This window comes from Heterocephalus glaber, unplaced genomic scaffold, assembly GCF_053883595.1.
Source record: "Heterocephalus glaber isolate CG9 unplaced genomic scaffold, H.glaber_assembly_v1.0 deba00001442, whole genome shotgun sequence".
Classification (NCBI taxonomy): Eukaryota; Metazoa; Chordata; class Mammalia; order Rodentia; family Bathyergidae; genus Heterocephalus; species Heterocephalus glaber.
Genome location: NW_028258296.1, coordinates 54311375 through 54328538, shown reverse-complemented (window position 1 = coordinate 54328538; position 17164 = coordinate 54311375). Strand labels below are relative to the sequence as shown.

General features: G+C 38.5%; 1 protein-coding gene across 5 annotated transcripts in view; it reads left to right on the top strand.

Annotated features, from left to right (window-relative positions):
- Notch2 (notch receptor 2) overlaps nucleotides 1–17164 on the top strand; it is a 154060-nt gene that overhangs the window by 30589 nt on the left and 106307 nt on the right. For 3 of the 5 annotated variants that reach the window (XM_004853853.4, XM_087213334.1, XM_087213333.1), the window contains exon 2: nucleotides 12041–12122. In XM_004853853.4, the coding sequence (XP_004853910.2) occupies nucleotides 12041–12122 (82 nt within the window). Of the gene's footprint in view, nucleotides 1–10739; nucleotides 11123–12040; nucleotides 12123–17164 lie in introns of those variants that run through there. The other 2 variants (XM_087213335.1, XM_021265780.2) reach the window with 2 other exon arrangements.

The following is a 17164-nucleotide window of genomic DNA, read 5'->3' as shown; positions in this document are numbered from 1 at the left end:
TCTGCCTAATCCTGTTCCAAGGTTTTTGGCCCTAGGCATGTTCTCTGGAAATGAGAATGATTCCCATTTACTATCTCTGGATTTAGATATTTTCTTCACCATGCTAGTTTCTATACTTATTTAAAGTATCCTGGGTATGAGCCAGGGTTTTAGGAGCTTTTGAGGCTCATGGCTTAGGCACTTCTCAGCGACACAGGCAAGAATGTTAGGTTGAATACACAGGTGGATAGCTGTGTTTCGAGCTCCAGGTATGGAGCCTCTGGCACCCAGATAATAATACAGAAACAACCTAAGTGTTAGGACTTTAATTTCTGCACATCCGTACTTCTGAAGGGGCCTCCGCAAGTGTGGTTGGACTTTTTGTAGGACTTCCGATCTTGTACCTACACTTTTCCCAGTGCCTTGATCCTGGCATTCTAGAGAAACCTTCCTCAGTCTCTGCTCTTGTGGGGAGCCTTCATCCACCACCCAATAGTGACTTCTGAAAGGCTGTGGGGGAAGCGCTCAGGGGGAAATCTGAGACTTTTCAGGATCTTCCCTGTTTGGCTTGGAGAAGACTCCATGATTTCATATAATGACATATAACAAAGATTTTTTCCATTTCCACTTTAACATGGATTTGGCCCTTACTCTTTCTTTTTGGAAGTCTACCTCTAAATTAACAAAATACTAGAAATTGTCTCCTCCATTTAAAAATCATGCTGAACAATTTAAACTAGAAGAACATTTTGTTTCTTTTGGGTGAGAAGCAAGAAGTTTATACATATTTTTTTTTTCCAGCAAGCGTACTTAAAAGCATCTATTTAAAATTAAGGGCTTTAAAAAATATTAAGTTGTACTTAACAAAAAGGTCTTTAGAAAGTTTTAAAAAGAGAGGGTTTACTAAAAGCACAGGAAATTGGTAACAGGCAAAATTTGTCTTGATAAGAGAACAGACAGTGATAACACAATAGCCAGAAGATGTAAGGTAAGACAATGGAATAATGTTAGTTTTGGATTGGACTTTTTTGAGCACTGAGTAGCACACAACTATATATCCTTTCTGTAGAGAATAATTAACTTCTAGAGATGATTTGGCTTTTTCCTCTCTGTTGGGTTTAATTACACTGAGATTCTGAATGTTTTGGACATTTAAATCCCATATTATTTTGCTCAGTGTTGTTTTGCAAAGGGTTGGATTCTTGTGTTGAGGAATACATTGGAGGTTCTTTGGATCATGTTGGTCTTATTGTTCTATGGGTATGTATCAGCCAAATTGCTTATAGAAAAAATGGTACTGTACAATGAAAACAGACCATCTTAACATTCACTTGGAATTTTTATTTGTTTTCAGCATTTTCCATTTAGATATAAATTATTATTTTTTTTTGTTCAACATATTTCAGTTTTCACCATAGTACTTTTGGTTTGAGATTCAGAGTTGTGGCAAGGGTGGAGAGCGTATAATTAGACACAGTCATATTTGAACATTTTTGTGCTTAATAAAATTAGAAGCTTAGAACATTTTGAAGACAAAAACTGATGGGTTTGTTAATATATTTTGCCTTAGCTACAGATATTTAGCTTGTTGAGTATCTTACAAGAGTATTCGTACTTGCTGTGGTCCAGGCACTATGTTAGGTCCCAGAGATACCATGATGAGCCTGTGAGGGTCACCACCACTAGAGCATTTGTGTAGAGTGGGGGAGGGAGACGGGTGAGGGAACACTTCCGTACATCTTCTCTGCTGCAGGGGAGGGCAGAGGAAGAACATCTACATTAACCAGAAGGTCCCCGAGGCCTTTTTAGGGAAAGTTATTGTCTATGATTCAGAATACAATAGGAATTTCACAGGATAGTGATGGAAGAATATGTGTAGAAGTGGTCATTAGTACATTGGCCATATCCTGATTCATGAATACATGTGGGTTTTTTCAGACCTTTCATTTCATATGGAAGAGTTTCATCTCCAAATGCATTAGTTTCCTTTCCAAAATCCAGGGATTGAAATTTAACTCATAAAATTAAATTTTTTTTCTGTAGTCTTTACAAAGACAGAACAATAAAAGAAAAATACAGTGTATAGTAAATTTCAATGTGGCACAGCGGATTAATGAATTTTGTTTTGGCAATACAAAATAAAATGGGGCAAAATTAGAATTTTTAAAATAAAGGATTATTCTAGATTTATTACTTGCTGGAATGAATTTCTTTATAAAATGAAAATTGTATTAGTAATGTCAAAACTACTCTTACTTACAAATTCAGTTTTTATTGATTCTGTGTCTCTAAATCGAGGCATATTTTTTAGTTTTTGGAAAGCAGTACTTTTTAGCCTGGGCCTTACCCCTGGATCTCATATCAGCATCTCTTAGGAAAACATTTTCTATTAGATGGTGTCTGGGATGAGCATAAAAATCCTTGGCACCTTACCTGGAAAATAAAATTGGTGTCTCTCTTATTGCAATTTTTTTTTCTTTTTTTGCCTTTTAATTAAGACTAATTTCAAGGAAGAAGACAGCTGTTTCTCCACTTCATTTTTATTTAAATGTAGCACTTGGGATTTGAAGTTTCTGCACTTCTGTTTGTTTGGATTTTTTTTTTTCATGGCTTGATCCCAAAAGAATGTAATAAAAAACTTAGTAAATGCTTTGTTGTTTGAAATTGTAGGGCGCTGCAGAATTATTGCAAATCCCTGGTGTCTCCCTGTCTGCCCTCAATTCTCCTATTTTTGGTAATAATGCAAGCAGTCATTTTAGAAAACTTAACTGTGCTCAATTTAGTGCACCCCTTCCACAGGCCGCGTGCCAGAAGCAACGGCAGCCAACAGCAGCCCAGTCCTAGGTGGAAGGCTCAGATGCCTCTCTTTCAAATACTGTGACTCCAAATTTACATGAATTCCGAACAGGAAAAAGAACCATACAACTCTCCTTCACTGATCCTAGGAACACCAACCTTCAAGGCAGTAAAGGCTCTTCTCAGCGAGCAGTAGATGCATGCTGCAAACAGAAGGGAGTCATGTGAGACAGACGGCAGACAGAGGCCTATTTGAAGAGGCTACAAAGCAACAACTAATGCCAACCTGAGACATTACGTGTCACTGCAACAAGTGAAACACATTGAAGACTGCTCAGATTACACTGGGTACTAGACTTAATTACTCATGTTAGAGATTCCTGAAACAAAGGGAGGCTTTTAAGCCAGGGGTATGTAGTTGGCTTGGTGCTGAAAAACTTTGGAAAATTTAGGTAGAGCCTAAAGGAAATTTCAAGGAGGAGCATCCTGTCATGGCTTAAATACCTTCAGCCTCGCCCTAAATAGATAAGTTTATAAGTTTATGAGGCACTGAAACTGGTGAAAATCAGTGACAGCTTACTTACTGTTTTTAGCATTTGTGTACAGTTGAGGCTGATAAACTTGAAGAAGCACTAGCTAGCAGCATTGTCCCGACTGAGTTACAATTAGTGCTAAACAAGGGTTGGTGTTGTATTTCTTAGAAGTTCTTTGTGGAGTGGTTCTGAGGTAGATATTAGGAGATTGTGCTATAGGTATCCAAAAAAAGAAATTTTATATTGCTTTTATTTATTTATTTATTTATTTATTTATTTATTTATTTTTGCATGTGTACCTGTGATTTTATTTTGAAATTTTTTTGAAATCACCTAAGGTGGAAAGGGGTCACTCAGCTGCCTTTGTGGATTCCTCTGCCTCTGAGGGGGCTTCGCTGGCCTCCCATATGACCCTCTCATCCTCGTCGGAAAAGTCCTTGTCGTGCAGCTTCTGCGCCATGCTTTGCTGCCGGGTGACACTGAGAGGCCTGCTCATGTCCCTAAGCCACAGCGGCCGAGAAAACCAGGAGAAGCCCTCCTGACTGTCCTTTTCCACTGAGTACTTCCTTCTTGACCTGCAAATGCTACTTGATGACCCTTCCTCATCTTTCCCCGAAGCTGTTCTGTAGGAGCAAATCTTTTTTTTTTATTTTTAAATTTTTTTTATTAAATTCTTTTATTGGTACATTGTAGGTATACAACACAATTACATTTCTCATTGGGAATTCCCAAAGAGAAATGTAATTCCCAATGCTTTTATTTTTCTTAGAGTCATTTGTGTTAGGACTGTCATTCTGTCTTTAACTTCCTTCCATGCGATTGTAAGAATTGTATGTTTTGTGTTTGATTTCCATGCAATGCCAACCTCACAGTAGTTGTTCAACAAATATTGGTACAATTATATTAAAGTTGAATGACATTTTTGCTCATATATAGTGTTCAGTTTACCTTTAGCGAATCATTTATCTCTGACGTACTTTACCTTTTTAAAAGAAGAGCAACGAGCTTCATTTTGTTTATAGTAGTTCAATATGTCTTTTATTAGATGGCTAGTGATGCCCATTGGGAAGAATTTATGCCATTTATGATATCACACCCTATAGTAAATTATGTCATTTTGCTTTTAAGTTTCTTTTTCTTTTTAGTTCTTTTATTGGTACATTTTAGGTATACAATCCGTTTTTAAGTTTCTTTTCTTAACACAACCCAATAAACACTCTCCCACCTAGAGTGAAAGCTGTGACCCTCACCACACTTTCTGGGTCTAACCCTGCCTGCCTCTGTCCTGTCTTCCATTACTTGCTTAATAATCTCTAGCCATTGCGAGCCTAAAATACCTTGTTCGCACCTGGAGCCCTTTACATTTGTCATTTCCTCCATCTGGGGTGCTTTCCTTCCTATCTTCGTGTCTCTTCACTTCAGTCTCCCTTCAGAGGTCACCTCCTCAGGCAGGCCTTTCCTTTTCTTTTTTTTTTTTTTTTTTGTTAAATTCTTTTATTGGTACATTGTAGGTATACAACACAATTACATTTCTCATTGAGAATTGTACCTTTACATGATGCATCTTGGTTCCCTTCACCCCCTCCACCCTTCCCTATTTACAAAGACTTTATTTCCATTTCTCATCATTTTTCCTTTCCCTTCTTTCCTTTCCCCTGTCCCTCTCACTACCCCTACCCCTTTGGACCTTTTCTTCCTATTTTGCGTTATTGATTATTCATTCTAATCATTGGTACATTTTAGGTATACAATATAATGACATTCATCATTGGAAATTTGCACCTTTACATAATCTCTCTTGGTTCTTATTTTTCACCCTTGCCCAGCCCTCCCTTCAACTCCTCCATCCCTCCCTATTTACAAAGATTTTGTTGCTATTTTTCCATATTCTCATATTAATCCCATTCCCTTCTATCCTTTCCCCTAGCCCTCCCACTTCCTTCCCCTTTGCCCCTTTTCTTCCTATTTCACATTACCTATTATACATTTAGTCCTTATTTACACTTTCAGCTTCTCACACTAGAGAAACTATTCGGTATTTATTCAGGTGTGTCCTATGTATTTCACTTAAGAGTATCGCCTCAATGTGCATCTACTTAGCTATAAATGTCTCTAATTTCTCATTTTTTATGGCTGATTAGTATTGCATTTTATAAAAAAACCACATTTTCTTTATCCAGTCTCCAGCTGATGGGCATTTGGGCTGTTTCCAAGTTTTAGCTATTACAAACTGTGCTGCTATGAACATGGGTGCACATATATCACTGTGGTGTGATTCTTTTAATTCTTTGGGGAGGATCCCCAGCAGTGGAATAGCGGGGTCAAATGGGACTTCCAGTTCTAGTTCTTTGAGGTATCTCCATACTGATTTCCACAGTGGTTGCACCAGTCTACACTCCCACCAGCAGTGGAGCAGGGTTCCTCTTTCCCCACAGCCCCACCAGCACTTGTTACTGGTTGATTTCATGATAGAAGCCATTCTTTCTGGAGTGAAGTGGAATCTCAGTGTTGTTTTCATTTGCATCTCTCGAATGACCAGTGATGTTGAACATTTTTTCATGTATTTATTTGCTATTTCTACTTCTTTGTCTGAGAAATGTCTGTTCATTTCAGATGCTCATTTTTGGATTGGGTCTTTAAATTTGAGAGGTCTGATCTTTTTAAGTTCTTTGTAGATTCGAGATAGTAGACCTTTGTCCGAGGAAGAGCAGGTGAAGATTTTTTCCCACATTGTGGGTTGTCTCTTCACACTGCTGGTGGTTTCTCTTGCTGTGCAGAAGCTTTTTAATAAGAAGAGATCCCACTTGTTGATAGTTTGTGCTAGTTCACGGGCAACTGAGGTTTTGTTCATAAAATCTTTTCCTACACTGATGTCTTCAAGAGTTCTGCCTAACCTCTGTTCCAACTGGTTCAGAGTTTCTATTTTAATATTCAGATCTTGAATCCATTTTGATTTTAGTTTAGTGCATGGCAAGAGATACAGGTCTAGTTTTAATCTTTGACAAGTTGAAAGCCAATTTTCCCAGCACCATTTATTAAAGAGGCTATCTTTCCTCCAGTGAGGGTGTTTGGCTCCTTTATCGAAGATGAGATGGCTGAGTGTGTCTGGTGTTGTTTCTGCATCTTCTAATCTGTTCCACTGGTCCTCAGGTCTGTTTCTTTGCCAGTACCATGCTGTTTTTATCCCAGTAGCTTTGTAGTATAGTTACAGGTTGGGGTTTGTGATACCCCTGCCATGTCTCTGTTACCTAGAATTGTTTTTGCTATTCTGGGTCTCTTCTTGTTCCAAATGAATTTTTGGATTGTTTTCTCAATGTCCATGAAGTATGCTGCTGGGATCTCAATTGGAATTGCATTAAATCTATATAGCAGTTTTGGAAGTATGGCCATTTTCACTATATTAATCCTTCACACCCAGGAGCAGGGGATGTCTTTCCATTTTCTGATATCATGTTCAATCTCTCTTTTCAGAGTGCTGTAGTTTTCAGAGAAGAGGTCTTTGATTTCTTTCATTAGGTTGATTCCTAGGTATTTCAGTTTTTTGGATGCTATTGTGAAGAATTATTTGCCCTATTTCTCTCTCAATGAATGTCATTCATGTAGAGGAAAGCTATTGATTTTTGTGTGTTGACCTTGTAACCAGCTACTTGACTGAATTTGGTTATTAAGTCTGGAAGACTTTTGGTGGAGTTCTTGGGGTCTTCTATATAGAGTATCATGCCATCTGCAGATAATGACAATTTGACTTCTTCATTTCCTATCTTTATTCCTTTTATTTCTTTCTCTTGCCTAATTGCCGTAGCTAATGTTTCCAGAACTATATTGAACAGGGTGGTGATAGTGGACATCCTTGTCTTGTTCCTGATTTTAGTGTGAAGGATTTCAGTTTTTGACCATTTAGTATGCTATTGGCTGTTGGTTTTTCATAGATGGCTTCTATCAGTTTGAGGTAGAGACCATCTATTCCAATGTTTTGTAGGGTTTTTATCATAAATGCATGTTGGAGTTTGTCAAATGCTTTTTCTGCGTCTGTGGAGATAATCATATGGTTTTTGTCCTTGGCTCTATTGATATAGTGTATTACATTAATTGATTTTCGTATGTTGAACCAACCCTGCATCCCTGGGATGAATCCCACTTGATCAGGGTGTATGATTTTCTTGATGATCTTCTGCATTCTATTTGCCAGCCTCTTTTTAAGGATTTTTGGATCTATGTTCATTAGTGAGATTGGCCTATAGTTCTCCTTTTCAGTTGGGTCCTTCTCTGCTTTGGGGATCAAGGTGATGCTTGTTTCCAGGAATGAATTTGGGAGTATTGCTTCCCTTTCAATTTCATTGAAGAGTTTAAACAGTAGTGGCAGTAATTCCTCTCTAAATGTCTTGTAGAATTCAGCAGTGAAGTCATCAGGGCCTGGGCTTTTCTTAGGTGATAAGTTTTTAATTACGTTTTCAATTTCATTGGTTGATACTGGGTTGTTTAGAATTTTTAGGTCTTCTTCATTCAACTTTGGTAATTCATATGTATCTAGGAATCTGTCCATTTCTTTTGTGTTGTCCATCTTATTGGCGTATAGGTTCTGGAAGTAGGTATTGATGATCCTCTGTATTTCTGCTAGATCTGTTGTAATTTCACCCTTTTCATTCCTAATTCCATGGATTTGGGCCTTTTCTTTCCTTTTTCTGATAAGGTTGGCTAAGGGTTTGTTAATTTTGTTGATTCTTTCGAAGAACCAGCTCTTGGCTTCATTGTTTTTTTGTATCGTTCTCTTAGTCTCCATTGCATTGATTTCTCCTCTGATCTTTATAATTTCCTCCCTTGTGTGAGCTCTTTTTCTAGAAGCTAGAGGTGCAGCATCAGGTTGTTTAATTGGGCTCACCCTGTTTTCCTAATATGCGTATTCCCTGCTATGAATTTCCCTCATTAAGACTGCTTTCATTGTGTCCCATAGATTCCGATATGTTGTATTGTCATTGTCATTTAATTGAAGGAACTGTCTGATTTCTTCTTTAATTTCCTCTGTGACCCATTGGTTGTTCAGAAGTGTGTTGTTCAATTTCCATGTGTTTATGAAACTTTTTGTGTTTCTTTTGCTGTGGATCTCCAATTTCATCGCACTATGGTCTGATAATATACAGGGGATAACTTCAATTCCTTTACACTTACTTAAACATGTTCTATGTGTGAGTATGTGGTCTATTTTGGAGAATGACCCATGTGCAGCTGAGAAGAATGTGTATTCTGATTTTGTGGGGTGGAAGACTCTGTAAACATCTGTTAAGTTCATTTGTTCAAGAGTTCAATTGAGTTCTAGTATTTCATTACTTATTTTTAGTCTAGTTGATCTATCTATTTGTGACAGTGGGTTGTTGAGGTCCCCCACTACAGTTGTATTAGTGCATATATGACTTTTCATGTCTGTTAGTATTTGTTTTATATAGTTGGGTGGACTAGTGTTTGGTGCATAGATATTTATGATTGTCATCTCTTCCTGTTGGATTGTTCCCTTTACAAGGATGTAGTGTCCTTCTTCATCTCTCTTAATCAGTGTTAGTTTGAAATCTACTTGATCCGCCAAGAGGATAGCTACTCCTGCTTTTTTTCAGGTTCCCATCGCATGGACTATTATTTTCCACCCTTTAACTTTCAGTCTCTGAGTTTTATTTTGAATTAAATGTGTTTCTTGTGTGCAGGATATTGTTGAATTTTGCTTCTTGACCCATTCAGGCAGGCCTTTCTTACACTGTCTAAAGAAACACCACCACACTCCTGCCCTCATGACTGCTTTGTGTTCCATTCCTGGGTCTTGTTCCTAACAGAACCTACCACTGTCTGAAATAACTGTAATTATTCATTTGTTACCCATCTTTCCCTATGAGAAAAAAGATTCCTGAAGACAGGAACTGTGTCCTGTGAGCTGCAGTATCCCTGACATCAGGGCCTGCATCTGCCTGTAGCAGGTGCCCTCTGAGTGTGTTTGTGGTATTAGACAACTGGTCCCCAAATACACTGCACTGAAAGTGTGCACATTGGAAGTCAGCTTCTAGGTTTTGTGTCATGTTGCCAAATGATTGATAGATGAGACTGAATACCCACTGGTGCTTCTCTTTGGCCTTACTTCTTTTTGAGGTGTGTGTGTGTGTGATGAGAACTTGCACGGAGACAAGATGTAAGACACAGACACAGATGTAAGATTGATTTCATTCAGCCATTAATTTATTGAGTGCCCACTGTGTGTGACTTAAAAAGAAAATTTTGGGGAAGAGTCACTGCCTTCCAAGAAAACATCAGTTTAGGCATCAATTCTCTGGCTATGATTTGATTTAGCATTTTACTTTCATTCTACCAATGTGAAGCTGCCTTAAAGTTTCCTTGTTAAATTGAAATGTTTTACTTTGGGGGGAAAATACAGTTTGAGATAACATCTTTCCTAGTCTCACCTATATCATTTTGGGTTATCAAAGTTTTAACTTATCTCTATATGGCAAATACTTACAGTATTCATTTAGAAATAGGCCAGCAGTGAACTCATGAATCTCAAATTTTACTTTATTTTTCTTTTTTTTGTTCAGGCAGTGTGATTATTACCTAGATGATTCCTAGACTCTATGGGAGTATATGGTTGTAGGGGATTTCTTAAGATGGACACTCTTCACAAAATGTGGTTCTTCAGACCTGTATTGGTTGTCACCATTGCCTTTGAATTTGTTAAGGATTTTCTCAGGCCCTCTGTGGAACTACTCAAATGAGAAACTGGGGGTTGGGTACAGCACTCTTGTGTTTTAAGAAGCCTTCCAGGTTATTCTAATTTGTACTAAAGTTTGAGAGCTATAGCTTAGTAAATTGTAAAGGTTCAAGGTAGCATGATCCCACAAATCACCCAAATATCATTAATTATTAGCCTGGTAAGCCCGCCTCCTCATCAGTCACTGAATTAGATTGGTTCACTAAAGCTAGGCTGTAAAGTTATTTGGTAGGTTGATTGTCACACATTGATTTTAGCATTGTTTGTATTCCTCTGAACCTGTCACTGTAATGATTTGCCAGGGCATGTAATAGGCATAGGCTCTCCCCACCCCCACCCTCCCAGGGCTTTCTGAGTCCAAGTGGCTGGTTCCTCATGCCCTCCTGGATAGCTTTCTGCAGGTATGGGGCATGCCATTTATGTACTTTCAATGAGGGAAGTGTCACTGTTGAATTACAAGGGACCTTTGGGGCATTTAGTCCTTCTCCAGCTTAGGTACAGGTAGAAAACTGTGCCTCGACGTTGTGCCTTGCCCACAGTTGCATGGCATGGTAGGGCTAGCAGTGGTAGAGGCTGGTTGCAGGCCTGCTGACGCCCTTCACTGCAGCAGGATTCCCACAGTGGGACAGAGCTTCATGCCTGCAGAACATTCCTTTCCTACTGAGAAGTTTTCCTTTTTATTTAAAGAAAAAAAGCAAATAGAAGCCAGGAAGTTCTCACTGAAACTAATAAAAGTGTCTAAAGAGAATTAAAAAAAAATCAGTTTGAGAACTTGTGTATGGAGGAAATAACCTGACATTAACTGTTTTAATTATAGTTGTTGCATTGGCCTTATCAGTGTGGGAAGAGGGAGTACTTCAGCCCTACAGGGAAGTGGGATATGGACAAGAAGATGAGCCTCTTCCTGAATCTGCCTGTTCGCCTGCAGCCTAGCGACTGATTGTTTGATGCCAGCAGCTGTCTTGGATACTGGAGACGTGTTGAACTTAGAGACTTGGGTCCTAGGCTCAGTACTACCACAGCTAGTGTTGTGAAGAGCCTACTGAACCTCTCTGGGCTTCATTTTCTGGTAAATGGGTACAATAACATCCTATCCTGTGGAGGAGAGTGTCAGGTAGTGGGAAACAGTATATGTAAGAGAACCGTCTCTGAATCTGGACTTCCTAGATTCACATTCCACCTCTTTAACTCATGGGTGTGACAATAGACAGGTCATTTGTCCTCTCTGTTTCCTCACCTGTGAATAATGTAATGAAGTTAACTACTTCCTGGGGTTGTGAAGATTGAATTGGATAATCTGTGAAAGTGCTTAGAGCTTGGTATTTAAGTTGTATTTATTAGCTGTTATTACTGTTAGTATTTTTAAAGCAATGTTATTTAAAGGATGATGGGGTTCCTATAATCATGCTCTCCAGTGATTTCACCACATGGTACAGTATTGGGAAAACGAAGGCTCCTTACACAGTATTGATGGAGGAGTTGCTGGTGGTCTGGCCCTCTGAAAAGAAGCTAGTTTTGCTGCTCAGGATGGGCAAGCCCACACCCTCTGATGCTGCATAATACATGCATAGGATTTTGTGGCTAGAGTACCTGAAGGTGGAGAGTTCTCGATCTGACTTTCAGGGATTTATGCCCAAAGCATCCGGGGAGAGGGACATCTTGATGACCCTCAAGAAAAGCTGATGAACTTCAATTTTGATTTTGATTGTTAGACTAGGTTTCTTTCTGTCTTGCCTTTCTAGTTCTCACTGATTCTTGATGTAGTACATTTTGGTGATGAATGTGGGAGGTAAATTTTAGAATGAATTTTTGTGCTTCCATGACTTTGGAAGCCAAAAGATGAAAAAGTGATTACAACTCTAAAAGAAAACCCAGTCAGATTGGATGTGGGCCGAAGGTTAATTTGGATGATGGTGTTTTGGTATCTGAGGATTATGATTGATGGCTTATTTCTAATGTACTTTATTCTTTTGTTTGTTTGTTTTAGCATTGCAGTGTCGAGATGACTATGAGCCCTGTGTAAATGAAGGAATTTGTATCACCTTCCACAATGGCACAGGATACTGCAAGTAAGTTTTTCTTTTCATATATTTCCTTTTTCCACAGTCAAACACTAGACACAGTTAGGTTACCCTCTACTTTTAATACATCTATAAAATGTTACCGTTTCTCAAACTGCTTTGATTAGTTTTTGTGGGTGGCAAGGATGGAAGGCTATGGATGTCAGATAAATGATTAATAAGAACTTAACTGTTTTACAATTTTTTTCATCATGAATAAGACTTTTCAATGAATGGCTAGTTGATATATATTATGTCTCTTCCATCTTTCAGTTTAAGGTACAGCCTTAGAATCTCTCCTGAGCATGTTAGCTATGATCTTGTTTTTAAGGCAAACCAAATAGTTATTAACTTTAATTCTGCCCAGTATAAGTAAATGTAATCATGATTCCCCCCCAGTATAAGAAATTCAGTTCTCAAGGTGAGATTGTGAGTGAGAAAGATGGAGTAGTGGCAGGGGCTGCGTGGGTTTATGCTATCAGAGGGGTTAAAAAAGGACGAACAAGGAAGGGGTTGGAGAGAATAGTTCTTGGCTCAAGAGCATTTCTTTTTTTTTCTCTAACCGTCTAATCTAGCCATCCTTTTTGTTTCAGGAAGGCTGCAAGATAATTTCATAAACAGCTTCTCTAGATTTTGTGTAAACCATTTTTTCCTTTTACCTCAGTTGAAAAGTTTTGATAGTAACATGTACCCATTTATTTCAGGGAAAATGTTGGAAAAATAAAACCTAATATGAAATTTCTCTTCTTTTTCTTCGTATAATTAATTATAACATCTTTTCCTCATTAAGTTCATTCTGACACCAGGATCTAAGTTTGTTAATGTCATAAACAAAATTGTTTTTCCAAGTCAGAAACAATTTTCTTCAGCAAAGTGAAAATATTTTAAGCTGTGATGACAGCAAAGCTTACCACTGGTTTGTTTGTATTGGAATAAAGATAACATTGGAAATGAAAGATTTTATGTAACTGATTATAGACTGCTCACTTGATTTTTCTAGCTGGAAAAAAAGTATGTGCTGCATTCCCTCTCTTTTTTTTTTTTCTTTTTTTTGTACTGGGAATCAAACTTGGGACCTTGAGCTTGAGAGGCAGGCAGTGGCACCACTGAGCCAAATCCCCAGCCTGCATTCTCCTCCAAGAATGGAAATACAATTGGAGAAAGTAAGGGAGGGAACTTAACATCTTAGAATTGGCACCAGAAATCTTGTTTAGTTTCTTTAAGGTGTCTGGTGCCTTAGTTGCTTACTTTATTCTATTATTCCGTTCTCTTATAGTAGTTAACCCATTACATTGTGATCACTTGTTGATGTATTTTTATCTCTCAGTAGATTGTGAGGTCCTAGTCTTTGGCACTTTTACACAGTTAATGCCTAGTACTGTACTTGGTATTTATTGCTTAACAATGTGTTTCTTGAACCAAAATGTTTAGTATGGATAATCATTCACATGTCTCTTATCTACTTGTCTTAAATATTGAGATATTGGTTCTTTCCTTTGAGAATTTTGTTTCATGGAGCATCCAGGATGATAGCAGCACACAGAGAGGCAAGCTATTTGGACATAATTCACCTTGGCGACTTATGTAGGGAGAGTGCTTGCATTGGTTCCCATGGTTGGCCTACATATTTATGGTCTGCCTAGGAAGCACAGTCTCTGAGTCTTTACCAACATCCACTAAAGGTTACTTTTGGGAGGGAGCAGATGTATGAGTCGCTAATCTCAGACTCTCCAAGCAAGATTAGAAAGGCAAGGTTGCCCTCAGTTTTTGGAGTGAACACTGGTAGCAGGCAGGAACTTCCTTGTGGTTGGTGAAATGGGGCAGCCGAAATTCTGTTCCTGGATATGGCTAATCGTAGATAGAATGCAATCCATATGAGTCCCTCAGATATCTCCTAACACTGCTGTGAGGCAGACACACTCCTTGAGAAAAAGTAAGGAAGGAAAATAATAATTGGCAAAGCCATCTTTTTGGGAGACCCATATAGTTGTAAAAAGAGAGGATTTACCTGAGTAGAGGTAGAATTAGCACCTTCAGGACTCGCAGGGTCCAAAGAAATAAGAATATTGCCCCAGAGACGGAGATAATTATTCCTAAATGCTGTGCCAGATACACAGAATCTTAAGCAGAATTTTAAGCCAAAATAATGTGTAGTTGGCATTCTTTTCAGTATATTTTTACCAACCTTGCTTTTTCCCCCACCTTGGGGAAAGAAGTTAATCCAGCTTGTTCAAGTAAATATTTTCACAAACTAGTAAATAGGTATTATAACACTTAGAAGGTTTATAAAAATTATATCAGGCATGCAGGGCATGTGATTATGTTTTTATTCATGAGATTGCTTAGTGGATTAAGAAAAGAAAGTTGAAGGCACATTCCTTTGCAGGGGATGAGAGCTGGTGGAAAATGTTTTCTAGTAGAAGCTCTCTGACTACCTGTTAAAAGGGCATTATGCTACTGATTCAGCTAAACTCTAATGACTGTTTATATAAATTATAGAAACCCTGGATAAAATCACATTGACAGATGAGGATAAGTACTTTTAAAGATTGGTTTTGTACACAGCTCACCATTTTCTCACCGTTAGGAGCCTGAGTACTGTGTCAGTGTATGATCAGACAGTGATGCTAGACAAAGGAAACGTGTGTAATCTTGCATAAAACTCAATTATTGCTGCCAAAAAGTTGCTGTCAGATCTTAATAAAGCTCTCTCACTACAGGGAAATAAGACATTTTATTTTCTCCCTTGTCCTACTGGGAGGTATAAATATACAGTATAATTAAGTTTGGATGTCATTAATCACTTTCAAGTTATTTGCTTCAGGCTTTCAAACATAAACCATTCCAAATCCCATTTTGATTAAAAATCATGAGCAACTCAAATCACTGGGCTGTTGAGGGTAGGTAAGGTTATGAGTTGTACAATTTAGAAAATGTATATTTTAAGGACGTATTTGTCAGAGTTACTTAAAGTTCTTATCTGACAATCGTTAACATCTAGCTTTTCTATGGATATTTTTGTATATACGGCTTCTTCTCTTGACTATTGGTAGTTTTCCTTCACTTCACATGTGTAGTACGTTTTAATTGTTGACTGGACTTTAGGGTACTGCACTTTGAAGTTTTTCTTCCACTAAAGAATGTTTTGTTCTAGTAGGCAGTTCCATTCCTGTCAGTTCACCTCAGTCCCATGGAGTCTTGATTTTAGGCTTTCTCAGGGTGAGTCTGCTTCTGTTTTGTCCTTGGTCTAACATACAGAGCTTGGCCCTGGGATATTGTCCTTATTTCCAAGATGGGACTTTCAGAAAGTTCAGTGGAATCTGTGAAGGGTTTACTAAGCCCTGAGGTACTTCTTGTCAAGCTCTTCTAATCTGCCAGGACTTCATTTCTTCTGCTCAGTCTTTTCAACCTTCTAGTTCTCACTTTCTCTTGGATTCCTGAATCTCATCTTGCTCCCGCACAGTCAGCATTCATTGAAGGACACATTTCAAGCTGCTTCTTCAGTGACTCTGCCTTTTCCAGGCTTTCTCCTCTCAAATTCCAGCTGCTTTGACAACTTGGACGTCCATAGTTGGCTTACATTCTTCCCCTTCTGCTGTGCAAACTGGGACGCAGATTCAGGGAAAAACAGTATAAATATAGATTTCCTATGGTTTGCTTCCTTTTTTCTCCCCAGCACTCATATCCTATCTAGATTCTGACTGCTTTTGGTTGCTCTCTTATGCCTTTAATACTGTATTTTATCCAGAGTTTTTAATTGTTATGAGCAAGAGGGTTGGCCCTATGTGAGTTACTTTGACATCATTCTTAAGGATGAAAGTTGGAATTACAAAGAAATTTCTGTACTCCACTTAGGAGGTGTGTACCTAACATACCCATGTTTGTGAAGCATGGAAAAGTCATGGGAGTTGCAAAGGCTTCTGTGGGTGGGTGCTTGTCCTCGAGATTCTGCTCGTTGTCTATCTAAAAGTGACATTTTGAAGTGCATCATTATAAATATAAAATGTTATAAAATACAAGCTTGTGTCACTCTTTATCTAAACCCTGTCTGCCAGCTGTAATAAACATTACACATTAACAACTAACAGCTTTCCTTGCTGGTATAAGGAAGTAATGTTGGTGGTCCAGGCCTCCTAAATCCATCTAAGAAAATTGGAGCTGTTGTCTTTGTTGTTGAACAGAGACACTGAACTTCTTCGGAATGCAGGGTGTTTGGGAGGATGCATCATCCACGTTCATGTCATGGTGGTGCTCTCTCAAAAGGCGTTTCCAAAAGTCATGGCTGGCCCAGCACGCTCCTTTCATCACCTTAGTGTTAGTGCATTCAGTGCTGTGCAGGGTAGCGTCAGATCAAAGAAATACACAAGAAAAATAGAACTGTTAAACCACTTTCTCTTCTTGGTTGAAACTAGGTCTGCCAGCCTGGTTCCTTCAAATAAGAGTCCCCTAGTTAGGAACATCATATATTCAGTTTTTCTGGAAAATGCTAGCAGAAGCCTGGATATTTTTTTTTTTTTTTGGTTCCATGGATTGAACTCAGGATCTTGTGCTTGCCATGCAGGCGATGGAACCACTGAGCTAAATCCCTGGGAGCCTGGGTATTTTTAACATAAAATGAAGAATGCTCTCTTTTGGCTCATTAAATATCTTTCACAGAGTCATTTTTAAAATGTGATGGTTAAGGATTATTAATTTGAGTTAGTCACAGCATTCTATTTATGTATACCACATGTAACAGGTAGCTCCAGTCTGAGGTGGTAGTTGTAATTAATTAATGTTCTCATGACACTTCACACTTGTTTTGGAAGTCATCGAATAACTACCAGGTTCATTAACTCGGACTTCTTAAAGAGATTCAGAGTGAGTCCTGTTAGAGGCTTGTGAAGTCGGGTGTGAAATAACTGACTGTGTTGGGGTCCTCTACACAGAAACCACCAGTGAATAGCAGAGCTGGGGCTGGGGAGGGGAGGGAGGTATTCACCTCAGGAGTGGGATAAAGGGGGCTGCCAAAATAGCAATAAGATCAATACTATTGTAATTATATAGAAAAA